General features: G+C 38.0%; 1 protein-coding gene across 7 annotated transcripts in view; it reads left to right on the top strand.

Moving 5' to 3' along the window:
- Positions 1–26,153, top strand: part of PLEKHA5 (pleckstrin homology domain containing A5) — a 160,328-nt gene that overhangs the window by 7,249 nt on the left and 126,926 nt on the right. Inside the window, exon 4 of one of the 7 annotated variants that reach the window (XM_069003541.1) lies at positions 12,366–12,427. The exons of 5 other annotated variants lie outside the window; for them this stretch is intronic. In XM_069003541.1, coding sequence (XP_068859642.1) covers positions 12,366–12,405 — 40 coding nt within the window. In that variant the 3' untranslated portion in view covers positions 12,406–12,427. Of the gene's footprint in view, positions 1–10,616; positions 11,222–12,365; positions 12,428–26,153 lie in introns of those variants that run through there. One more of the 7 variants, XM_069003539.1, reaches the window with a different exon arrangement.

Here is a 26,153-nt window from a genome sequence, read left to right as displayed (position 1 = left end):
GTAGTTCTGAATATAAGTTAGGATTTTTGTACTGATTTTTTTTTTTTCTTTTCGAACAAGGGTTATATTATTTAGATTTACCAAATAAAGTTATGCTAAAAATCAATCCAAAGATGATATTTATGGAATTTTGCATCAGTCTGCCCTAGGTTGGCTTCTACCAAAGCACTATTAGATAAACTGTTTGGATGTTACAGTTTGATTTTTCTTAACTTTGGTGTAGGACTGACACTTGCTGGGCAGTACAAAACCTTGACTGCAAAAATTCTTAAAAACTTAAAGAATTAAGAAGATTGAAGTTTCATTTTTAGGGTTTCCTCTTGAAGTTTACCTTTTTCTGTATTCATCAGAACAATTTTTGCCTGTTGCTTGCTTAATCAAGGCATTGGCAAACCCTGCCCAAAGCTGAGGTGAGTTCACTGTTGCATCAAAGAGAGGTTTTGTGTGCTTTTATAGAGACTTTTTGTCAGTGTGGGTTTGTTTATTGTAGACATGTAGCTTGAAAATTGGGAAGGCAAGGAGAATTTATTAAGTGATTAAAAGGGATAAGATCTCATTCAGCTCTGAGTTTCTGTTGTTTACTAAAATAAACCTGTGCTCATTGAGAATTCAGCTTTCGTTTGAACCTTTGTCTTTTATGTGCATTCTAAAGATCCTTTCCCATTCAGCTGAGACTTTCTCCAGAAAAATCAAAGAACAATCAGTCGTGTTTGCAGAAAAGCCCTTTCTTGAAAGGAAAAATGGAATTTGAGAAAAATACGAACAGATCAAACTGGTTTTCTCCAAGACTAAGAATCGCAGCGTTCCTCCCGTAAATCTAGTTCTTCTTTTGTTACCTCTAACCTTTATTTTACTAAATGAAGAATAAACTTAATTCTTTTTCTTATATGGTGAGACTGCAGGTCAAATAATGGTGTATGGCTAGATGAGTAAACTGGGACATAGCCACAAGCTATCCTGTGCCTTTTGTAGTGAGCAAAGCTGTTCAGATAAGAAGAACTTTTTGGGAATGCCTGCACATTTATTATCGGCTTTAACGTTTGCTTCTTTATTCCACTGAAATATTTCAAGAACCAAAAATACCGCAAAGCTGAAGCTGGGTGTGGAGGTGGAAGGATTCTAGGCACAGGAAGAAATGGGTGTGGGTCAGAGGAGAGGTGGGACTGCATCCAAGAAGCAGCTTCGTACGGGTTGGATGTGGAAGGACAAGGTTGTAGGTAGTGGTGTGCTGAAGGAGAAGGCTAAAAGCATGGGAGCAGTGGAGAGACAACCAGGCAGAAAGGAGCAGTGGCAGTGGCAAGTCAGGAAAAGAAGTAGGAGTGGGAGCTGATTTCCTAGGAGCAAACTTAATGGGGTTTCTCCCAGAGGGAAGGGTGGCAAAAGTTCACCCTGCAAAAGCAAGTTGTCTGACTCGTGTGCAGGCCTGGGAGGGCCCATTGTCCCTGGCTTAGGAACCGGTTTCAAAGTTAGTCTGGGAGGTGGAATATCAAATGTGAATGTTTGTAGTTACTGTGCTTCTAAAGGCTCTTTTTGCCTGTGACGTCTGTGGTTGATATTTTGAGCTGTCTCTTTCCTGAAGTATGTTTCTAAATTGGGCAGTACCTTAAATGCTTCGGTCTCACTAAGAGAGACTTGAAAGTATGCAGGAACTTACTGATTTTTTTTGTTTTTTAAATCATTACCAAGTTTTTCAACACTTGTAAGAATTAATGAATAATTATTTAAAAATATAAAAATACCTATACATATGTAGCTATGTGAAGTATTGAAGTCTATGAGAAAGATATGGAAGACACTCAAACTTTGATTTTTGTTAGCAAATTAGTAAATTGGTCTCTAGCTTTAGATCCTTGTTTTTGAAGTGGTAATATCTCTTTCCTAGCTTTGGTCTTTTTTGGTGATTGAGTACTAATAGCAGATCAAGTAGATATATTCAACATCTACTAGAGTGAAGTGAATTCTTAGATGGTGTTTCGTTTTTGGTATTCACCATGTGTGAAGGATGGCAAAAAGCAAAGGAAATGCTCTTCAGTCAAAACTTTCATGTAGGTGCTTGCTGCAATGTTTAATGAATACAGTGGTGCAATTTTTTCCCCAAACCCTCCCCCCTTTGCAGAAAAAGATAATTGATGTGCCTTCTTAAGAATGATTTGGGGGCACATGGCAGTATATCATCTTCCTGTTGCATCTGGGTGCTGCACAGGTTCTTTTTCCTTTCCCCATCTTGGTACCCATGTCCTGCAGCACCTGGAACTGAGGGACATTTCCAAAAACACCTCACCTGGCAGGCAGGCACCTTGTGAACTTTGCCAACAGAGGAGCCTACTCACTGTAGCTCTGTTTGGTAGAATTTTTACAGGTCCAAATTTTACCTGGTGCCTTTTATGTTCTGCTTTTGCTTTAAAGGTGTTGCGCCCACTTTTATTTTATCCCTGTGGTCTGACAGAGTTTTGCTGTGCTGATCAAACCTGGTGTCTGTTGTGGTGTTGCGCCAAGCCTGTTTTTCCTGCACATGTTTATGTTACCCTGGCTCTTATTCTAATGAATTACACTTTCATTAAACCTGAGATACACTTGGGCTGGCAGTGCAGAGCACTCCTCAGTTCACTTCTGTGTGTGAGTGAGAGGGGGAGAAGGCTCTTGTGGAGCTTCAGGCAAATCCTTGCTGGAAGCGAAGCTCCGCAGCCCTGAGTGCTGGGATTTCTGCCAACGTGGTGCCTGGATGTGTGTTCTTTTCTGTGTTTCAGTAAGTAAATACCTAAATTTAAACTCCTTCTCTCTCTCCCTCTTCCCTTGCCTTCTTTCTTTGGAATGTGTGACATAACCATGCCTTTCAGTTCTCTCCATAGCTCTTGCATTTGGTTGGAGGGAAAGTGTTCTCTGACAGTGACGGTGAGGGAGGAAGAAGCAGCATGAGTAGCCACCATCAGAAGTAGAAATTTGGGGATGGGAACTTGAAAGCAGAGGCACTCCAGTAAAACTCTGCTTCCCAGTACTGGGCAGGACAGGAAGGTCTGGTTAAGTGGTTGGTTGTGAAGTTGCATCTTTCTGCTCCAGACTGATGAAACTTGAATTGAATACTTGTTTGAAATCTGTGGAGTGGAAAAAAAAAAGGCTTTTAGACAGTATTTTGAATGCTTGTGTGGCCTGTGATTGTCTTGAAACTTTATATAAACAATTAAAGAGACACTTGCATATTGAGGAGGCTCCACAAACTTAGTTATTCCTGGCTTTCTCCACTGTGATTTAGTAAGAACAATTATTTGTAAGGAAAGGTATTTTGCCAAGCAACCTAACCTTTAAAATTGGCTCCCTGCTTTTTCTTCTTCCAGAATCTATTATAAATCATGTTTAATAGAAACAAGTGCTTTAAAAACGAATTTTGTGCTTTATTACCTGGAAATGTTTCAGTGTGTCAGACCAGGCAAGAGCGGTCCTAGTAAGAAAAGGTGGTTGAAAGTTTTAATTTCAAATGCCATCTTTGCCATCTTTCCATTCCAGTATTTCCTGGAAGCTTTTATCATCTTTATTACTCTCTGAATAAGTAGGATACTGTCATTGCACAAATCCTGCAAAAATACAGCTTTGGATTTTGTTCTGAGCTGTACTGCTAGCAAAATTCTGTCATTTTGGATTTTTTTTCCCTAATTTTCTATTAAATCCTGCAGATTATGCAACTGCTGACCAATGTCTGTAACATTTATCATTTTTGAGAGTCTGTTTTTGAGATGAGTAAAATCATGTGATGTATAATCTTCACAATTTTTCAATGAACTTGGTTTATAAAAGGGACAGAAATCTCTCTTTGAAGTAAAATTTTGTGAGCAGCAAGAATAAACACCCAGTGCTCTCAAATGTTTATGGTGAAGAAGGAAACCTTTTAATCTGATTTACCTGAATGTCTATAAGGGTAACTTGGTTTTCTCATGGCGAAGACTGTGGGGTGGAGGGTTTTATCGTGGATTTTAGATGTTGTTCACACCATTTTGTAGGGTTACTTTGTATTTTTTGATGTACAAGGAAAAACCTCTAGATGAATATAAAACTCTTTGGTTGAAATTTTTTTGTAAGGTTTGATGCAGAAAGTTGAAAAAGAAAGTTGCAAACAAAAATACATGTTTGAGCAATCAATGTTGTAAGATCAAGTGTTCATTTTAATGATGAATTTTAATCAGAAGAATGATGCAAGCTAAACCTCATTAGATATTCATATCATCTGTTCTGATCTGAAATTTCTCTTATGGTACAAACTCATATCTTCTCTGCTTGATGTGGGTATCAGTTGCTTACCTGGTCTGAAACGTTGAAATATTTTCAGCTGTTAAAGCACACAAATGTTACTTTTTTTTTTTTTTTTTTTTTGTAATTAATAACATTTCAGCTTTTACTGATTGATCCATCTTCTTTGTTGTATCAGCAGAGTTAAAAGAATTTGACTTTTGAATCAATACGTTTTTAACTGGTTTAATTGAAACCTAAAAATCTCCCTAATACAGTGAATTTTGCTGGAGTAGGTCGCTAAAGCTACCCTAGATCAGACAGGAGGTAGTTATTAACATTGTCCTACAATGACTTTGAAGAGTTTGGGAGCCTGAATACTTCACACTCATCAGTGGGAGTCTTGGGCCATCTGTTTGTAGTTTTTGGCCTGTACAAAGCGCTGCCTTGGGGTTTCTTACCTCGGAACACAGCCATTCCTAGGGACTGCAGCAGGCTGGTGAACCTGGAGTGTCCTGGCCACTGCCATGCAGCCTTATCTCCTGCCTGTGTCCCTCCTTCTGCTCAGCTTCCGATGGAAATCCTGCAATCAGCAAGGCCTCTTAATGAACCTTGCCTTGAAGTGGGGATGAGGCTGGAAGGAAGCAGAGTGTGAATTGTGCTAACACTGCTGCAAAAGGTGCTTTGTTTCCTTTGTACGGAGCCCTGGATTTCTTTATCTGCGACTCCTGTCTGTCTGACAGGTCAATTACTAAATGAAAGGGGTTTTTCCTGTAAACTGAATTTAAAAATTTCTCTGAGTGATGGCCACAAAGAGGAGGGTTTAAGGAAAGTATTTTGTTCTTAAGAGCAGGTAAACTGGCAACAAAACCATTAAATTTGCCTACTTTTCTAGCAGAATATGTTGCACAGGACATAGTAAACAGCATAAAAGGTGACATTTTAGAATTACTTAGATGAGTGATGCCTAGTAGTATGGTAAAGTGACTTCTGTTTAAATGCAAATTTAATGAAAGGGTATCCTTTTGGTCTTCCTGCTACCAGTAGTGTTTATATCTTATATACAGAATACATTGTTCTTTATTCTTCTTCTACAGACCTCCCTCTCCCAAGTTTTCAACCTGGAATATTTGCATTTTGCTTCACTTTCAAAATATAATAAAAATCTGAACGTTTTCCTGAAGTGTTCTTTATTCTTGCATTCTAAGCTAAACACTGTAATGTGCTTCAGAATTGAGCTCACTTTGTGGTTTTCATCCAACTTCAGGTGAGAGTGCCAAACCTGTCTAACAAGATATTTGGGATTTCTGGTGCCTCTGATTGCTCATTTTGCGGTTTAAAACAACAAAAAGTGCTATCAAATTCAGCAATTCAAATGCCAGTGTTTTATCCTGTTCACTATAATCTTTTGTTTGGGTGCCTGCTGCCTCAAAACATTTTTGAGTTCAGATATGTAAGTTACTTGAAAATCCTGCTGTTTGGTTGCTGAAAAAGAACTGTAAGTGAGACACAAGTAGAAAACAGTCTGTTGATCAAAGTGGTGATGTGCTGTTAGGCTCCAAGTGACGTTTGCTGTGTTTCACAGCCCTCGATGATTTAAGCAAAGATTGCATGGGGCTGAGGAGTAGGAATTATCAGCATCCTGGTTTTAAATAGAAGGGGGAGGAAGGTGTTTGCTCAGTGATGGAATTGTTTTTTTCTTTCTGACTTTAAGCAATATTGTTTGTAGGTCATTAGTGCAGACAGAGACTTCTCAAACTTTTAATGAGGATTGAAGGTACCATCATTTTTGGCAAGTACTGCAATCAGTAACTTAGACGAGAGCTGTTGCTTTTATTACTCTGCTTGAAAAGCTGCCTTGCGCAATTGGAAATGGGGTTTTAAAAGACATTCTGGTAACTTAAGGCTTTTATTTATTTTTTCAAGGAGGTGAAGACATTAATCTGGAATTGGTTCAGAACCTGTGTGTCTCATACACTTTCACCAGGCCTGGTATATAGGAGATTATGTTACTGGCCAAGTGAATCTGTAAAGAACAAACAAAATTTTTCACTTGTTTGAAGATGGGTTAAGCACCTCGAGGAAAAATTGGAGTAGAATTTACTGACTGGCTCTTGTATTCCTGTCTAATTTCTTTGCAGCAGTAGGGACCTAAATTGTAATGAGAGGAGGTGAATAGGTTTTGGGTATGATTTATCAGCTGGGTTCACCAAGTGTTTCTGTTAGGATTGTTGGGGGAATGGTCAAAAGCAGAGCTTATGGAGGATTTTATGGTTTGGGTTTTTCTCTGTCCAAATTTGACATAGATACGTCAACCACAACAAAAAATCAAATGCAATGCAGACAAAGCTGCAGTTGGCAGCTGTTAATTTGTTTTGATCAGAGGCAAATATTTCAAGTCTTCTGAGCAGTTTATTTTCCTTGATCTGAAGTAGTTTGGTTTTTTAGTAGTCTAAAAGCCTCTCTGCGCCACTGGTTTGGAAAAAAAAATTAGGGATTTATTTATATCAGAAAAACAACTGTCTCCAACTCTTAGTCTCTTCAGTTCTTCTTCTCCTCTGCTGTTTGACCTTCTCTTTCCCTTCCTTTTTATTTTATTTCTGTATACATGCCCTTATTGTTCACCCTACTATTTTCACTGTTACTCTGCTTGCTTCTAGCGCTGGTAGCTCAAGTAGTGTTAGACATGATCTTCCCCAGTTGGACTGCATGCCAGATTTTCCTAAGGGGAATGTAAATACTGCGAGGTCAGTTCAGTATCAAATGCCTGCAGCCTGAAATGAACCCGGCAGGATTTTCTGCTATTCAGTCAAAATTAAGACCTGCTCAGGATACACTACTAAATGTTGAAAAGTCAAGACTTTGAATTATATATTAAGCTTTACATATTTTAATTTATTCTTTTTTTCTTTAATTAAGCTTACTTTTTTCCCCTAAAGTAAAAGAGCGTGCACTAGGGACAGCTCACTATAATTGTGGTAATTAACAGATATGTTTAGAAACCTCTCTCTGTATACTGATGGATTAGATTACCTGATTTATTTCTAAAAATGAGGAAGAGGTGTATGTGTGTGCATGCTCCCCTGCAACATATTTAATACAGTGACACTTAAACATTCAACTAATGTGCTGTTAATAGCAAACAGAATCTTCAGCCCTTCTGTTCCTCTGTGTTTCCCCTCACCTCCTTCACTCCTCCCTTTCTCCCTGAAAAAGAATGGACTGGGGCAAACTTACGTGGCAGATCAAAAACAAATTGCTCTTTATGACTTTCTCCTGTACTTCAAACAACCTGCTGGTCATTCTTTTGAGGGAGAATTGCTCCCTGTGATTCCTTTAGATCAGTGATGCTCTGTAATTTGCCATATGATAGTTTGAATTGCTTGCATCTGTGTAGTGCTGGGGACCAGTACTTCTCGTTTTACAAGGAGTGGAAGTATAGATCAACAACTGACCTCAAGGGGTTGTTGCTTTGTAGGGCTGCTGTCAGTAGATTGGCATACTTTAGGTCTATTTGTCTTTCAGACTGTTGTCTGTGTGAGACTGGCTGCTGTTAGTTTTAGAAAAAGCATCCATTTAATTGATGAAATTAGAAGAAAATAACCTCTGAATATTAATAGACAAGGCAGGGATTGAGTTGTTCTTTAGTATTTTCTGTTGGCCACGCCATGACAAGTGATTAATTCTCCACTTCTCTCCAGGTCTCCAAGATGTCATGGTAATGTCACTGTGACATGACAGCAGAAAAATATGACATGTGGTCAGGGAATCTTTGCTTTTTTTATACATCAAAGCTGTTTTATTTTTGTGAGGAGATAAATAATGTTGTGGTCGTTGGATAAGTCCCAACTGCTTCACAGTGTTTTTGTTAATGTTCCTGGTAAAGTTTCACCAACATATCTATGGTTTTGTCTGGGAGAATGCATGATACTCAGATGAAGGGAGTATTTGACTGTTGAATGGTACACTTTGATTTTCTTAGTGGATTTAAGTGGGTATTGAAAATAACCACGTAGAGGTATTGATGAAAAACTACAGTGCTGAACAGAGAATAAAACAGATTTTAAAATTAAAATGAATTAGGAGCTGTCATGTAAGCAAAGTAATGTTAAGTTCAAATGAATACACTATGAAATACTCATTCTGAAGCAAAGATGAATGTATTACAGAGTGTAAAGCCATCTTTCAGGAATGGCACTGAAATACATTCCTTGAACAGCTTTATTAATACTTAGTTTTGTGCCATTGGACAGCGTTTTTTACTAGAAATTATTTACTTGGGAGATCAACATTTTATACCTTTTCTATCTGTACATGCAAAGCATAAACACCTGTTTGTTGGTAGGCCAGTGCTTAAAATATTCAAGTAAAAACTCAGGCTGTTGGCTGTGAAGGAGTAGGAACAGCTCATCTATCAGTTCTATGCTTTCTTTTAAAATGAAATGAAAAGCTATTTTTGTTACTTAATACAACAATGTGTGTGGGGGGGGTGTGTTGTTGTTTATGAAATGATGTAATAGTAATTTCCAAAGTCCATTTGAAAACGATGGGAATTAACAGGATTACAAGAAGTCTGGTGTGTAACTAGCTGTGACTTGTGAGGCTTGTTTGTTTTTTTGTTTTTTACAACACTTTGCAGCAATGCTGTTGAATTTCTAAAGTCAGGGAATGAGGATGTTGTGAACACCAAGAAGTGCCTAACTTCACCATCTGGATTGAGTCTGGTTTGCCTTCTGGAGCTGCCTGAACGACACAGTGTCCGTTCAGCTCATCGTTGCATCAGTGATTTTCCTGCTCTAATTCTGTAACCCCAGCATTTATTTTGGGAAAGATCCAGTACTGTTGGCTGATATGTCTACAAGGGAATGTAGGGTTTGTTTGTTTTGTTTTGTTTTTTTTTTTAATCAAGTACAACATTGGTCTTTTTTAGAAGCTTCTTTTGAGGTGTTTAATGATTCCTCCTCATGAGGCGTGATGATTAAACATAGCATCCCTGTGCATCATTAAACCTTGAAAAAAACAAGTGCTGCTATTTGCTTTTCATTTCAGTAGGAAAGGGTGGTTGCATCTGCTGTCTTTTGTACAGCTCCATTCCCTGTAAGACACTTTCTTCCCATTTCTGAGTGAAAAATAACTGGTGAAGGGCTCTAAGAACAGCAGTGGTTTCCTCTGCATGCCCATTGAGCACAGTTTGGGATGACTTTGGAGTGTCCCCTCTGTGGTGTTGCCTCTCTGCAAGCCATTGGCAGCTCTGACATCTGTATTTCAGCAGTTTGTCTGAACTGTGCCCCCTTTTCTGTAGATTGAGCTTTTCCCAGTCACTGAAGATGGATTCTTGGAGTTTTGAGAGTAAGTTCTCATCCATGAGAAGGTGGCTACAACACCTCTACTCCAGGTGAACTTACGAGTTGCACCTGTTAGATTTTGTCATTTTAAATAATTGAGTCCAAAAGTAGAGGAATTCTTTAGCATGCCTAAAAAATTATGTGGAGATTATTGGCAAATACTCTTTCTTCATATACAGTTTTTTAATAACTGTAAACCTTTTTTTTTTTTAATGGAGGAGATTAAACTCAACACAGATAATTGTTTCAAATCCCGATCACACTGTAGACAGTAAAATCTTATGTCTGAGCAACTACTGGAATATCATCATGTGAAAATTAAAGTTACAGGAAATTGTGGTGGTGGGGAAAAAAATAATTTGCTTTATTCCCACAGGCACTAATTATCAGGGCTCTAAGCTGAAACTTGTACCTTTCTGCAAAGGATCCTTGTAAGAAAAACATAATCGAGCCACTAAAATCTCTGGTCTTATTTTTAGAGATAAATTGTGCTGTTTCACTGGTTGCTTTCCAAGTTATGTATTGAAATGGTAAAACAAAAAAAAGTTGCTTGACTAAATTCCACATAATGGTACATTCTTAGCACTCAGCACTCAAATAAAAGAGGTGGGAATGGAGAAGAATGTAATATGATAGTACATTTCTGTAATTTAGCAACTTGGGTTTACTATGTGCTTAAATACTTGATTTTTTTTTTTAATTTGCATACAAAACCACTGCTGCTGCTTGTTCACTTTCCAAAGCATCTCAGGTTTTCATGCTCCTTAAACCATGTTTTGTACTGCACAAAATACCATGGAAATGTTTGTTCTAGAGTTCTCTGGTGACATTGCTTTGAGCTACTTCTGAGTGCTGTCCTGGTGATTCTTTGGACCACCAAAAATTATACAAGACCATTGCTGGTTTGTAAGCTATACTTGGATGTTTAATAAATTTATATATATACAGCTACTTGCTCGAGGCATAATAAAGAGGAGTGTATAAATATTGTGTGTGGAATGATCTTTGAAGCTGTGATTTTCTTTTCAGTAATTAGCTGTGCTCCTCTTCCAGTGTTCCTACTTCATGCTGGGATGATTCACCTGGTGGTGTGGTAATGGCCAGGGTAATAATTTGGGGAAAACAGACTCCTGTAAAGCTGAGGAGGTGCAAGTCCCAAAAGAAGATAATGGTATAGAATGAGAGCTGATGTGCTTCAGTAACTGTAGGGATGGAAATATTTTGTGAGTTAGAGCAGTAAATAAGGAACCGTGTGGGAAGAGGCAGCATCCTTCTGAATGGACACATTTCTTCAGAAGAAAACTCATACTGGAGGAAAGAAAATACCTACAAGAAAGACTGTTTCTCCAAATGCTCATGAGTTGGATTGATGCACAGTCCTGGCAGCTGAGGAGAGAGTGATGAATACCCTACATGAAATTAGGACAGGAATTTACATACAGGAGCTGTTTCCTTTAAGCTGAGGAGAACAGCAGTGTTTTCGAGATATGACCTGTCTTGGCAGTAGATGAACGGAATGGTGTGAATTCATCAAAAGTTTATGTATCTTTGTAACCTGTTTTGAGGCAGCTGAAGTGGTTCATGTTAAATATTTTACATGGCTCAGCTCTCCCTTTTGAAGATTTTTTTTTTTTATCTAACCAAAATTAACCGTGTGCTTGTAGGAGATCCTTTTGCCACAAGAACAGATTAAAGGTTTTCTTTGTGGTGCAAGATTAATAGGTGGAAGAATATGAAGTTGGAGGCCAATTAACATATTTTCTTGGTTACCCTGTATAAGTAGTCAGCATTAAAAAAAAAAAATATTATGAGATGTGTAATGGCATTCTATAGAGAATTTATTTTGGTAAATGTTTTTTCCTCTTTAAATGCTTGTTAATTATGACTACTTAAATTGATTTTCTTTATGTTTTTGTCATTTGCCTGGGGAGAGGGACTTTTTGAAATTAAAATAACAACCAAAAAAAGCACATCTGTGTAGTGTTAATACTGGTTCAGGGTTTTTCTCTTTTTAGCTGGCATGCAGTGTTTATTCTTTGGGTACTGACTTGAAAATTGAAATCCCTTTCTTTGCAGATTCTGCCACTGGTTGCTTTTAAACATAAATTTTAAAAAATTGAGTATAACAATCTGTTTCTTATTTAAGGTAACTAGGAGGAAAACTGTCCTCTCACTTTAAATGTGTCAAGGTGAATACTGAATTCAGCAGTAGCACACAGTGCAGAGGAGAGCATAAGCTCCATGTTCTTTCAGGCCTTCAGAGATTTTCAAATATATCCCAATTCTTGTGATTTGTGGTACAGATTTTTGTGAAACGGGCACTAAAATTAAAATTAAACTTTTGAGTTAAATAACAGCTTGCCTTTTTTTTGTTCCCTGACGTGATTTGAACCTCCACACAGGCAATCTGCAGATAATAGATGCTATTTTATCCCTTCAGCTTATGGAGCCACTAGGTTCTAAATTTTAGTGATGACTTTCCAAAGTTGGTTGTTTTTTGTTTTTTTTTTTTCTCCTCTTTATGTCTCCTTTTGAGCTAGTATCTTAATTGAATCTTTTATTTCCACTTTTCTAAAATAAACTTGGAGCAAATGTTGCTTCTTGAATGGATATTCTTGCAGTTTGAGCAAGGAAACTCTGCATGCATTTAAAAAAAAAAACTTTACATGCAGCTATATCAATTTGTTTCCTTATTGGTATTTATAGTGCTTAGAGAATCCTAAGCTGTTCAGGAAAGTGGAATTTTTTTAATAATTTCATTTGGAAAGTAAAAAGGAGATAATTTTTTTTTTTTATTCTTAGGTGTGCTCTTTTTTGTCACCTTGCCACTGCTTTTCACTGACCTCTTCATGCAAGGATTTCTGGCTCTTTTTAACAAGATTTCCTTTTCCTGCTTGAAAGGCAGCACTACTTGCTCAAATTCAGTTGATATCTTCGTGATGCTAAGCTTATGAATTGACAGAATTGCATGCCCTCAGGATAGGAAAAAAATACAATCTATTGATATTTGGATTATATTTTATCACTTTAATTTAGAAGAAGTGGAAGCTGTGGCCTTCATCCACAGTGCAGAGAAGACATCTTGTTAAAATCAGACTCCAGCTGGAAAAGCCATGTGGCTGTAAAGGCCTGACATCTGAAACAATATTGTTCCAGTTCAGCGTGTCTAGAAATACAAGCATAGTTTTATGCTAAGGTAGTACTGGTTTAACAGGAAAATGATGTAATAGAGCTGAAGACACAGAGGAGTTTGACAAGAGTGAGCAAAGATGGAAGAGCTTTGTTTGAGGAACTCCTGGAATACCTCACTGAGGGCTGCTGTGAAGAGTGCAAGTCTTCAAAGTTAGAAATGGTAGAAAGGCAGGTAGAGAAGAGATTTGCTGCATATTCCAATAAAAGAATACCTCCTACCAGGAGGAAGCACAAATCAAGAAGAGCTGGCCCTTGTGACAGATGTTCAAAAGGTGTCTGAAAGAAACGCCTGTCATTCAGGAAAGTGGCTGCAAACGTGTGGAAAGTATAGCTTGGGATGGTGTGGGCAGGCAGTCTGCAGTCACAGAACCCTGTGGCTGCTCCTTTCATTTAGTATCACACTTCTGGATCTTGTAGTTGCCAAAACAAGGCATCCCTGTGCAACCCTCCTGTCCTGATGGGTTGTCCCAGGTGTTTGTTGCTGATCACAGCTGGGAACAGGGCACTGTTGTGTGCATCTAATCTGGTGCAGCAGCTCTGGAGAGCAACTCTAATCACCAGGTTAGAAATACTAATTTACTAAGAGTTGTTTTAATTATGGTGCTGCAGGTTCTTAGGAATGGCCTTGCAGAGTATCTCTGGCTGGTATCTTATCACTAAAGCTTTGATGGATGCTGTGTGTGCACAAGGTATGGCTGCATGGGAAGACTTAATAGTTTGCTTATAGCAATGCTTCGGCTTTAGCTTGTTTTGAAAATAAACTATGTAAACATGAAAATGTTACTGATCTAAATGTTACTGATCTTCCTACTGAAGCTTTACTGTACACAGATTTAATGAGAGAAGCATAAAAGTTATGAAATCATTAGATACTGTCTGCTGGCTGAGTATTGATTCAGACTGGCGTAATTGACTTCTTGCATGAAGGGGTTTGTGTGAGTGAGTTGGAACCTGGCAAAGAGATTTTAAAGCTGCATTGTTTTTCAGATTATAAATGGGTTTGAAGTATTGAACTTGTACCTGCTTTCAGAAACCCTATGAGATCATTTTAGAGATAGCAGAAGATTAAATTAGATGATACAAGCTTGGGGAGGGTAGAGTAAGATGCTTACAACAGTCTAAATGATGAAATATTTACTTACTTGAAAAGAAAATCTTCTCTTTTTTTCTCCCTTTCTTCCCAAAAGATCTGTTTTGTCTAAGCACATGGGCATTTGAAGAATGATTTTTCTTCAACTCAGATCAGTACTTGGATTATTGGGAAGTAACTACCTCTTCTATATTATTCTCTCAAGAAATAAATTCTTTGGAAGATGTAACAAGTGGAATATAAATGTAGTAGAGGTTTAATCATAATTTAGACAACATTTTTCTCTAAAGTTATGGATTTGATTTTTTTTTTCCTTTTAACTAGTGCAACTGTGGATTTATTTGAGTAATGCATCCAGAAGCTTTTTTACATAGGGATCTAAATGTTGGTCAACTCTGAAAATGAATTTCTGTTTTCCTAGATAATAATGATGTCAGAATATAGAGTTGCATATTCATATCAATACTGAAAGACCAAGACCTTAGTATTGCTAGTACTGAATCACTGTAGTTTGTATACACACAACTCTTTGGAGGACAAGAACTCTCTGTTAGAAGATTCTGTGAGAGGTTTGATGTTTTGGGCTCAGTATTATCTCATGTTATTAAACAAAACAGAAAACCTGTGGTGTTGTTCCTTTTTAGATTTTGGAAGAGTGGAAATACAGATTACTGGTTTGACACAAATGATGGTTTTTGTTGCAAAACTGCGTTTATGGGGATAGACTTACAAACTCTGTCAAAGGGTGGGAGTCAATTCCTAAATTTGCTGGATGTGCCTCTGGAATATCTTTAAAATATGAAGAGAATGCTCTAAAGAGAATTTAGCTGGTGAAAGCTGCTTAGTGTACCACCAGCTGCATTCGTACTCTAGGATTTATGTGCTTTTAATGATTTCTCATTTGGGTTGGGAGGAGCAGGATTAGGAATAAGTATATAATAGCGCTGGAAACCTGGGTTCTCATGTGATCTAGTAAACAAGAGAACTGAATAACAAGAATACTGGAAATCAACACTTTTAAAATCAAATTTGTTCATTTAAGTTGTTCATCACCACGAATTAGGTAGTGAAGATTCTACCAGCACTGCCTGAATTAAATCTTACCAGCAAAGCTTTTGAAGGCATTTGGTGGCTTTTTTGCATGGTTATCCATTTCTGAAGAGAGAATAAGAAAATAACAAAACTGAAGAATAGTTGAGTGAGTTTCCAAATGCTGATAAAGATCTTGCCATGCTTTCCCAATTTTCAGGCTCTTTAATTTGGACTGTTTTGTGACTACTCCTTTATCCAAAAAGAAGTCAGTTTAAATCCTGAATAACAATAGAAGAATTGTTTGGCAGAGAAGTCAGCAACCAGTGTCTTGGCACTGCCTTCAGCTTTTTAAGCCAGGTTGCTGACAGCAAAAGCATGAACAGAACTTTGGAAAAAAAAAAAAAAAAAACCAAAAAAACCCTCCAGCCTTCCAGAAGCAAGTCTAAATGGAAAATGGAGTCCACTCTAGAGAGACTACAGCTTTCTATGCAGTTACTTTAAAATTCTTCTGCATAAAATAATGATACTTGAAAACTATTTTTACCTAAAACCAGTTTCTGTTTTCTTTGCAAGCTTTTTAGCTCACATAATTACTTGCACCTAATCTAATGTGATGGCATGTCCACATCAAAAATTATTGGGGTGCAGCTTTCAGATTTTCATTCTCTACAAAAAACTCTTGGGCCCTAATGCTTGCAGAACTCTTTGTGATAGCTGAAGAAATTGAAATACAGGAAACAACACGAGGAATTTGGCATAACTTAGAAGCTATGTCAAAGGCTGCATTTGTCAAGCAGCATTTGCTCTGTGCCAGTGTTTGATGTGTAATTTTTGAGCACGCTTGAAGCAATGGTGAATTGAGGCTGCTTTAAGTTCTGACAGTATAAGGTATGTAATCAGAATAGAGGAAGGATGACAGTGGATCTTCTTCAGGCACTGCTGTACAATTATGTATTGAATCCATTATGGAATGGTTTGGGTTGGGGGTGACCTTAAAGATCATCCATGGCAGGGATACTTTCCACTATCCCAGGCTGCTTCAAGCCCTGTCCAACCTGCCCTTGGACACTTCCAGTGATGGGACAGCCACAGCTTTCCTGGGCAGCCTGTGGCAGGGCCTCCCCACCCTCACAGTAAACAGTTTCTTCCTAATACCCAATCTAAACCTACTACCTGTCAGTTTGAAGCCATTCTTCCTTGTCCTGTCCATCCAGGCCCTTGTAAATAGTCCCTCTTCACCTTTCTTGTAGGCTCCCTTCGTGCACTGGAAAGCCACAATTAGGTCACGCCTAAGCCTTCTCTTTCCCAGGCTGAGCAGTCCCAGCTGCAGTCAAAGAATTACATAGAATGGATGTGGGTTTGCCAAGCTCAGAGTTAATGGCTCATTCCAAGGAGAAAGGTTTTCAGGGTTTTTTTGCTTGCTCATTTTCATTGTATCTTTGGAATGCTTTGCCAGGGTGGGTTCCTCCTGGCTTAGATTGGCTTGAAGCTATAAAAGTTACCAGTGTCACAGGTTCCTTTTCCTGTGGTCATGAAGTCCGTCCTCTCCCACAATGATTTTTGCAATCCTGCAGCCATAGGCAAGTCTAATCAAGCTGAAAATGTGTCAGTTGTAGGACTAGTTTGTGGTGAGATATATGAGCTGACTTGAACCTGTATCACTTTCCAGAAGAGCTGCTGCAAGTACCAGCTCCTCAGACAGTATCAGCTGTTCAGAGAAAAGACTTTTATGCTGGCATAGGCTCTATCTGCCTTAAGAGGGTTTCTTAATGCTGAAGTGTTTCTCACTAAATATTGTGCGGCCTGGTACTGCTATATGGGGAAAAAATCTGATGTAGATTTGCTTATAGTTTTTATTCGGTGTTTTTACGTGCATACTTAAGTAATGCCAGCTTAGTATTTCCCTGCAGTTCACTTGTGTTTCTATTTATACTTACAGTTTTCTTTGATTAACTAAGACAGTAAGTAGGTGCTATTTCTAGCATAGAAGGCATATTGAAATAAAGATGTGAAAATATTCTTTGAAGTCTGCTTTTATGGCTGCCTCCAAAATCAGCAGAAACTTTAGAACCCAGCAAAATTGATAATACTGTTTGCTGAGTTGAACGACTTGCTGTTTGCTCACAGAAGTTTGAAAAAGAATGCTGTTGGGTATAGCTGAAATGGAAGACGAGTCAAGTTTAAAAGTAACTGTTTTGACAGGAATTATTCAGAACTGTAGAATTAGCTGTTCTGGTTTAGCAGTGTGTTTTGAGATCTTTAATAACAAGAACTCCCTGAGATGAGTGGAAAACCTGTGGATTACACTTGCAGGTACAAGTGTAAACTTTTATGACCCTTTAGAAGTGACTTTGGGACTGGGGGAAGGCCACTTCCCCTGCGTGTTTCCCCTTGGCTGTCGCGTGTGCACGTGTGTTTGTATACACATGAAACAAATTTTGATATTAGTATAGCTTTCTGCTAGTTTCAATGTCAAAAATTGAGGTCCTCTCTTGAACTTCTAGATCACAGCTAGAGACTAAACTATTGAAGTTAACACAAGAAAATGAATGCCAAGCTGACTGAGCAGGTACAGATTTTTTTTTTTTCAATCAAGGAGGGAAGCGCCAAATATAAGGTAATGGCAAAAGGAATGTTTACCTTGGCTACAAGTTCCTGGGGGAACTTGAATCTTTAGGTTGTCTTTGACTCATTACTATAATTGATTAAAATGAAACAAAACAAAAACCCTAAATGACAACAGAAGTAGACTTCAGAAGTGATTCAGCAAGTCATTCATCATGTTGATAAAATAAGGGGAAAGACCATTCATTTAGCTGACTTGTTTGTAAGCACTGTTTTTTCTCCGTGGATTATTTGATGTGTCTGCTGGTTTTAAAGGCAGAAAACATATTCTGTGTTTGATCCACTTGCTGTCACAGCACAGCAGTAAATATATGGACCTCAACGCCTAGAAACAGGAAGTATTTCTGACTGAATACCCATAGCTTTGTCAGTTTTGGCAAGATTACTTCAGGAAATGGTTGTGCTTTGAAAAAAATACTGACAGAAACTGTTTCCAGTGCAGAAACTCTGTTATTGGGAATTGACAGCTGCTAATGCTGTTGCTGCTAACTCTTCCAGTAGTGTGTGACATGGCAATATAATTTTGTCAGCAATGGCAGGGGGTTTTGCCAGTTCTTGATGATAAGGAAATGTAATTAGCCTTGAGAGGGGTGGGGTCTCTGTCTTTGAAGATTGTTGAAACTTCACTGCACAAGGTTCTAATTAACCTGAACCAGGTTTGAAGCTGGCCCTGCTTGGAGCATGGGGTCAGAATAAATGAGCTCCAGAGGTAGCTGGAGCCTGAATCATTGGGTGATGTTTTGTGAGTGAAGCAGTGGCTCTTCCATAAGATGATAATATTACACTAATTTTTTACCCCATGGACATCAGCTTGTGACTGAAATGTGGAAAGATGAGCACAAAGCAAAAATGTGACTTCAAACACAGATCTCTGTTCTGAGAAGTGTGTGAGATCTGGGCGAGTGGAGATTGGGTTTTTTGCTGCTTTTGTGGTTGCCAATACAGTTGTAGGTTCCAGAGAGTCATAAATGTCTCTGAAATTGCAGTTTGTTCACTAATGATGCAAACTGGGCACCTTTGTGGATCCCAATACCAATGAGAGGTGGTTTTCAGTTTAGTCCTCCTGAACTAAAAAATCAAGACACACCTTGGGTGTAGACTTTAAAATCTTGGCTGTGTGTACCTAGGAGGGAACTAGAGCTCAAACTGAGGTGGTTGACTCAAAGTTAGTTCAGAGCTGACTGAAGTGATGCAGTCTGGATTGGGATGAACACTGGGAGCAAACACCATGCCCAGGCTTCTCACAAAAGTTGTAGGTTGACTTTGTTTGCAGTGTTGGAGTTTGCTGTGATGTTAAGGATATGCTTAAAGACCCCCTCGTATCCAAGTGGATATGATGAAAGATCGGTATTTGAAACGCAGAATAAAAGTTAATGGAAGTGGGTTAAGGTACCAGCTTTTCCTGAATGTGGTGAACTGTGAAGGGGAAATTTATGGTGCTTTTACTTTGTTTAGTGTTTTTAGTGGGTTTTATTATGTTTATGGGTTTTTTGGATTTGTTTCTTGTTTGTAGCAGGGATTATTTCTACTTCCTATTAGTTTGTATATTTTGTTTGGAAGTGTTAAGTGCTACAGTAACTATGGAGGAAAATCTTCTCTATCCTACATTGAATTTGGAATGTAGCACTTTTCAATTTATAAAAAAACCTGTTGAAATAAGTCCTAGTAATCAAATCATCTCTTCTTTTAGGACCCAGACCTGTCTAGGACAAGGCATTTTTCCTGGTCTTGTGCTTTACTGACATTTCAGGAATGAATAGAACAGTAGAGGGAGCTTGGTAGTGTCTTTAAATCATCTAGAAACAACAGCAGCCAAACAAAACAATCCAACATTTGTGTACCTTCTTGGGAGAGCTGTGTGGTGCACAAATGAAAATACGCAGTGAGGCTGCAGAGCAGTGTTGTGAGTCGTCTCATTTCTGGTTTGGTCCTATAAAATATTACTTAGTAAGAGAGAGGAAAATCTCTTTTGCTTTATAAACACTTTCAGTCTCAGGGATGATGATGATATAGTGTTTCTCAGTTTCGTTCATGTTGTTTTTTTCCTTGTGGATAGACAGCAAAAGAACTCAAATGTTAAAAGTTTGTTCTTTATGCTTTTTTTTTTTTTACTTGTAATCTGTTGTTGTGCTTTTATATGTGCTTGTCCATGAAGCATTTGATGCTAAATCATTTTAAATTAAATTGGAAGATAATTGAGCGTGACAACTTTTCTGGATGTTATCACACAAAATAAGGCTTATTTTGTGTCTGTGTTGTTTGATTTTTGTTGTTCTTGTTCTTGTTTGCTTGTTGGCTTTTGTTTTGTTTTGAATTCAGTGGCAGTTGAATATTACAATTGTTATAAGCAAGATGCTTGCCTTGATGTTTCTGGTTTGCTGTGTGTGTGAAATAAATTGAATTAAACAATGCTAATAAGAGTAGGGCTCCAAGTATGCTAACAGTGCAGATGAAAGCTGCCATTATATATTTATTATTTGAGTTGACTGTTTGTTATGTAGTCTCACATATATATAGGTTTTTAGGTACTAAACATCTCTCTCCATAACATGATTGTATTTTATATATATATAGATGTGATACAGAGGTGCTTTCACTTTTTTCTTCTTTTTGTTCTTTTGAAAAGACCTAGAAGTCTTCAGACCAGTACAGTCTTATTTTTTGCACATAGTTTTAATTGATGTACTGTAGCCATGGTAAAAAGAGTCAGAACTTCCTTAAATTTGGAGATCCTACTTGCACTATTGAGAGTTCTTTTGGTGGTTTGGGTCTGTTGCAGTGTGTGTTACAAGTAAAGCTGGTTTAATTTGTACTTTAAATATAATTTAAAAATTTAACAGTTCCCTCTGTTCTGTGGGAATCCAAAATAGGAAGAGAGGAACATGGACTTCTGTAGAAAATGTGTGTGCTGATGGACTCATCTTTATTTTTTGTTTGTTCTAGAGGATCTGTTATGGAAGTTTGATAGCAAATGGACTTATTTTGGGAGTTTAGTTTTTTTCATTTTGACTGTTTTTTGTAACTACTGCCTTTTCATGCCAGTAGATGGAATTTCCCAATCTTATTTCATAGGTACATGTTTGTTGAAGAAATAACTGGGGGGAGAAGCTTTGGGGTTGTAACTGTGGTCACACACAGCCTTGTAACTCAGTTGAGGTCAGTTTTTTGGATTGACTGGAGTTATGCTCTCTCTGGAAGCATCAATTAGTGTAACTTTCCTGTGGCAAATGCAGATCACCTCAGAGAAAAAACATCTTTGCCTCTTTATGCTGGAGAAAAGCAGCAGGTATGGGTACAGCTACCCTCTGATACCTTCGTTGTCTCGTTGTCTCTCTTCTTTGTTCATGTTCCCTCTTGCCACTGTATATAAAACCTTAATTTGTCTTGTAGCTGTTGTCACCTGGGCAAGGTCATCTGTGCCAGCTTGAGAGCACGGTGAGGCTCCTACTGAAGGAGTGTTGACTTAGGTGGTGTTGTCCTCAGCCTTGATTGGCAGCCCAGGGGAAGCCAAGCTAAGAGGCACAGGGTTCAAATGTGACCATGAAGAGATGAATTGCTACACGTTTATAATGGCATTTAACTACTGTAGGTAATTTCAAACATGCCTGGTGTGGGGTTAGAGCTCAAACATGATTAATCCCTACAAGGTTTTATGTAAACACATAAAAGCATTTATTCTGTGTGGGAAAAATATAACTTTAAACATTAATTTCTGTGTGATATGCTGGAGAACTCACTACTTAATCAAGAAATCTTTCCTGAGTGAATTTTCTGGAGCATAAAAAGGTTTTCAGATTGTTTGTTTTTCATCTCTGGCATACTTCTGTGCTAGTTCCAGACCAAAGCAGCATTGCTGCATAGTTCTGTGTTGTGTGCAAGTGTTTCCAGTTTGATCACTGTTAGAGATTTCCACTGTACTTTCACATCTTTAACATGTCCTAGATTTCTTGACATTTCCTGGTAGAGCAGAGAGAAGGCTGCCTAACCAGATTCTTTCCAAAGTGTGGTGTTTTCCAACATTCAGAAAATAGAGCAAGTATGAACTTTGGGCAGCTCCTTGAGAGAATCTGTGTTGGTGTGATCATCGCTGGAGTTAATTTTAGTTCATGTGTCTGGAAAAAATTTGGAAGCAGAGATGAAGAAGTGGTACAGTGAGGAATAGACAACTTTTAGGGTGCATGGAGTGAAGCTTTGCATTTTTGTGCAGGCAACCCCAGCTGCCTACCCCATCATGGCAGTAGCTGCTCTGAATAGTGTTGGGGCAAATAAGTTAAAAAAGACTTAAAAAGATTCTGTTTGACTGCCATGGTTTCATCTGGACAAGACAGACTATTTGCAAGAGTAACAAAAATACTATAGGCAGCTCATTTACGAAGCAGGATATTGAGAACACCCTACCTGTTGAGTCTGCAACTTCTTCACTTGGTCAAACCTGTTTCTTTCAGAAACAGAGTGAGTGTGAGTCATGGCTGCAGTTGTGTCACCTTATATGAGAAGCTTTGATCTTTTATCTAACTCATGCTAATTTCTTTGACTGTGGTTTTTCAAGTAAAATCAGTGTACATTTGTTGTGGGGTTTAGGGGTGGCTGTTTTTTTATGGTGGGTTATTTTTGAGTATTCAAATAGTGATCTTCTATTAAAAATGTTATTTAGGAAGACAACTGCAGGAGAGTAGCACAGGGCAAGGAACCACAAATACTGTACTTAAAGGCTATAATTGATGCAGGGCTATTGAGGCTTAATGGGCTCAGAACCTTTGTTCTAGACACAGAGCTTGTAGAATGAGGTTGCACATGCCTGTTCCTGGTGGGAATGCTGTCCCTGTACTGAAGGAGTGATCCAGTTCTGGCTGTATTGGTTTGGGTTTGCTTACCTAGAGACTACTCTTAACTTTGCAGCTTGATTGCTTAAGAGGGTATTAATTGCCAGGATAGGAGTTCGGAAATCTGAGCAAGAGTAATTTGAGAATTTAGGGCACGAGTTGTTTTTTTTTTTTGACTCATGGAAGCAGCAGAGAAACAGAACTTAAGCTTCTTGTTGAAGTGACCCAAATGTCAAACTGTAGCCTTTACCTTTCCTCATAAGGTCAACATAAGTTAAAATGAAGTGGAATAAACACTTGTATTTTAGACTAATAATATGCTCCAAAGCATAAAGCAAGACTTGTTCCTTTTCATCTGTGGGAGAAGGAGTCCTGTTATTATGTCTGCTGTGGCAATGTGTGAAAGTGCCTGGTTTTTTTGAGCTTCAGAGAGCTGTCTTGTAATATTTTCCTCCTTTCTCTTTTTTTTTTTTTAATGGCATCTGGATGTTTAATCACTTTTCCAAATCAAGAAAGGATCCACCAAATATTTTCTTAGACATCTTTCAAAAATGAGCAATGGTGTGTCCAAAACTTCAGTATCTTTCTCATCTGACATCATGAAATAGCAAATGCCTATAAAACTTCCATAGGTGCTTAGCATCCTCTTTTGATGAGCATTTTCTCAAGCACGAAAACCTCATCTTTGGGAGCAAGAAAAGCAGTCAGTTGCTTTTGTGGGAGTCCTTTTACCAGAACCACGTCAAACAATGGAGGACATTTCATCAGCAAAGTTAATTTCCTGCTTTAAGACCCTCAATACTGTAGCTGTTAGAAGATACCCAATGAAGCTGTGGTGAACATGGGGTTGAGTGAGATTTGTATTAAGTGCATTGCACGACATTGTCCATGTGGTTGTAGCTTTCCTGGGCGGTGGTGCAGGTGGTGAACTTACAGTTTACAACAATTTACAACCAGTTTAGGACCTCGTCTTTCAAGAGTAGTTACACAGGTAATAGCAATAAAATGCTGGCTTAGCTGTTTGTGTTGCTTTGATTCAAACAGTGTCTCTTAAGCTTTTCACTGTTATGTTCCATTTCTTGCTTAAAACACATGAGTAATGCTGGGGTGGAGGAGCCTTGGCAATTAATTATCTTACCTCGATTATAAATGAACAAGGACTAGCACAGAAGGAAAAAGTAAACATCCTTTTTATACACCACTGCTTAATTGGAGTGTGTTCTTCCATGCTAAACTATGAACTTTATGGTTGGTGTGGTCAGTCAACAAGAAAAACTTGTTTTAGGCTCCAGGGTAAGTACCTGATGACTGCTGTAAAGCTCTTGAGGGTTTCCTTCTTTTCTTTTTTTAATTTTTTTTTCCTCCCTTTTTAAATCATTTGGGATTACACAAACTTTAATGCTGACTTTAATGTTGACTTTTTTTTGCTTTGTTGAGAAATAGTGCGTTATGCCAGTGTGAAAGAAGGAACGAGCGAAAACTGTAGGACTTCATAAACAGCTTTGTATACCTGGGATTTATAATTTTCAGACCGAAATATTTAAATAAATTTGGCTTAGGGAGATTAAAGTTTAATCTTTTTGGGAGAAGATTCAACACTAAGATAGCACAAAAATCTCTCACGGCAGGAAGTAGTTTCATGAATGTGAGTGTGTGTTGATTTTTAGCATGGAAAATGGCGTATCACATTGGTACCTACCAAAAAATAAGTTGTATTTATTACACGGCAACTCACAAATTAAAATAAATGAAAACAGCAACAGCAAAACTAAGAAAAGGAAAGAGCAAGAGCAGAAAGAATGACTCAATAAAGTGCTAATAAAAGTTGTTCAGCATTAAGGATTTTGGATTTGTCGCCTGGGCAAGGGGGCAGGGTCAGGCATCCTTCAAGACTGTTGGAAGATGCACATTTTGGACTTGGCTAGCACTTTGTAGCTGGATGCTTCTGTTAGGAACAGTGTTGGTGATGCAATGCTTTATTTTCCAGCACACAGCAAAAAAAGGATGGTTTGCATGTATCAGTCTGCTTTAGCTCTCTAAATGACTACATGTACATGTGTTGGTGTGCATCATGTGTATACATGTGTCAGACAGTGCTCTTTGTGTGCAGCCTGCTGTCCCTATGTGATGGTTCTGAAGGGATCTTATCTGAAATGGTTAGAATTCACCTGTAGCAGGTGATAAGAACAGCAGAACTTCTGAAATAATGAAGTTGAGCAGCTCTCAAAAGTGGTAGGCAGTTCAGAACTATTTTAAGTCATTCTTCTGGGTGGGAAGGTGCTTTAAGTGGCAGATGCAACCTGAAACACTCAGTGCTTTTCGGAAGGAAGTCTCTAATCTGAATATGGCAGAAAATTGATTACGCTGTATATGTTACATAAATGTAAAGAACCAATGAAGGGGAATAATGATGGGAAACTTGAAAGATATGGAAACTGAGCTGGTCCCTTAATGAGTCTACTTTCAGATAGACTTCAGCATTTTACGGTGGTTTAAGAGGTTTCCTTGCTTAGATGTTAAATTTAAGAGGTTGCTTGACTTCTCCACTTTTACCAAAGATATTTTTGTGTTATCCTCTTACAAAAGGCAACACAGCAAGAGATGTGCCTGTTACTTATAGCACATCATAAAGAAAATCTGTAGCTTACAGTTGACAAATTAGCATGTATTTTAATGTGTCTTAGTTCTTGAACTGCCAGAGTACATCCCTGAGCTCTCAGGTTATCAACTTTTAGATGTTCTGGGGGGAGGGGATGTGTAGAAGTGTATTTGGAAGTCTTCTCATAACCTCAAGTAACCTGATGGAACTAATATTTCCATTTTTTCCAAAAGTAGACAGGCATTAATTGTGTATGTAATATATGAGAGGATTTTGCTCATTTGTATTTTATCTTTAGTAGATATCAACTGGCATCTTAATCAATTACTTACAGATCCTTATCAGCTCTTAATTCGAGTAGCTCTTACATGTGAAAATACTGAAGTGTCTCGCTTTTTCTTCTGAGAAATGTTAGGAACATAATTTTGCTTCTGCAAGAATTTCAAGTGCTAAAAATATAAAATCCTGGTAATTTTAAGACTGGGAGCTGCAATATGCATGCATGTTATGGATATGATTAACAGCCACCTTCTTATCTTCCCGTCTACTTTAAAGAGAATCTCTTGGAAGTCTTCTGTCAGTCAAAAAGTAATTTATAAATGAGGCCAGGATACTGAAGTCTGCATTTGAATTTTACTGCACCTTGGGGGCAAGAGGAAGAGCCCTTTTAATTTAAAACCACATCAAAGAGTTCTTTCACAAATTGTCCGGAGTCAGGATGGTCACAGCTTGACATTCACACTTGTGACAATGAATAATTCGTTATCATGGTTTCTTATGCAGTTATAGAAAAAGATAAGATTTAGCAGCCCTGTGGATTTTTAGCAGCTTTTAAACCCAGGAAAAAAAAATCTTCTAAACTTTATTAAAAGGGATTCTTAAGGTGTAACCATGACTGCAAGAAAAAAAAAAATAAAGACTAGTTTTGAGATTATTGGAATCATTGTTAGCTAATTTGCAACTTCTCTGCCCACTGGGCAAAAAGGGTGCCCAATCTGAGTCTGTTCATGACATTTAAGTAGCCTATTAACTGGAAAAGATCACAGATTTTTTGTTTTTAAGTGCTCATATTCAACTGAAATAAATTAAACCAAGCATCTTGCCACTTGCTTGCCTTAATATCTTCTGTTTGTTTTTTGGTGGTTTTTTTTTGTGAAAAAATGTGACGTTTCTCCATTTTTATATAGCCTGGCTGCGGCATGTTTAAGTTCTGCTTCCTACAGAAGTGA

The sequence above is a fragment of the Aphelocoma coerulescens genome, chromosome 1A, assembly GCF_041296385.1.
Source record: "Aphelocoma coerulescens isolate FSJ_1873_10779 chromosome 1A, UR_Acoe_1.0, whole genome shotgun sequence".
NCBI lineage: Eukaryota > Metazoa > Chordata > Aves > Passeriformes > Corvidae > Aphelocoma > Aphelocoma coerulescens.
The sequence above is the reverse complement of the archived record's forward strand: the minus strand, read 5'-3'. Positions and strand labels throughout refer to the sequence as shown.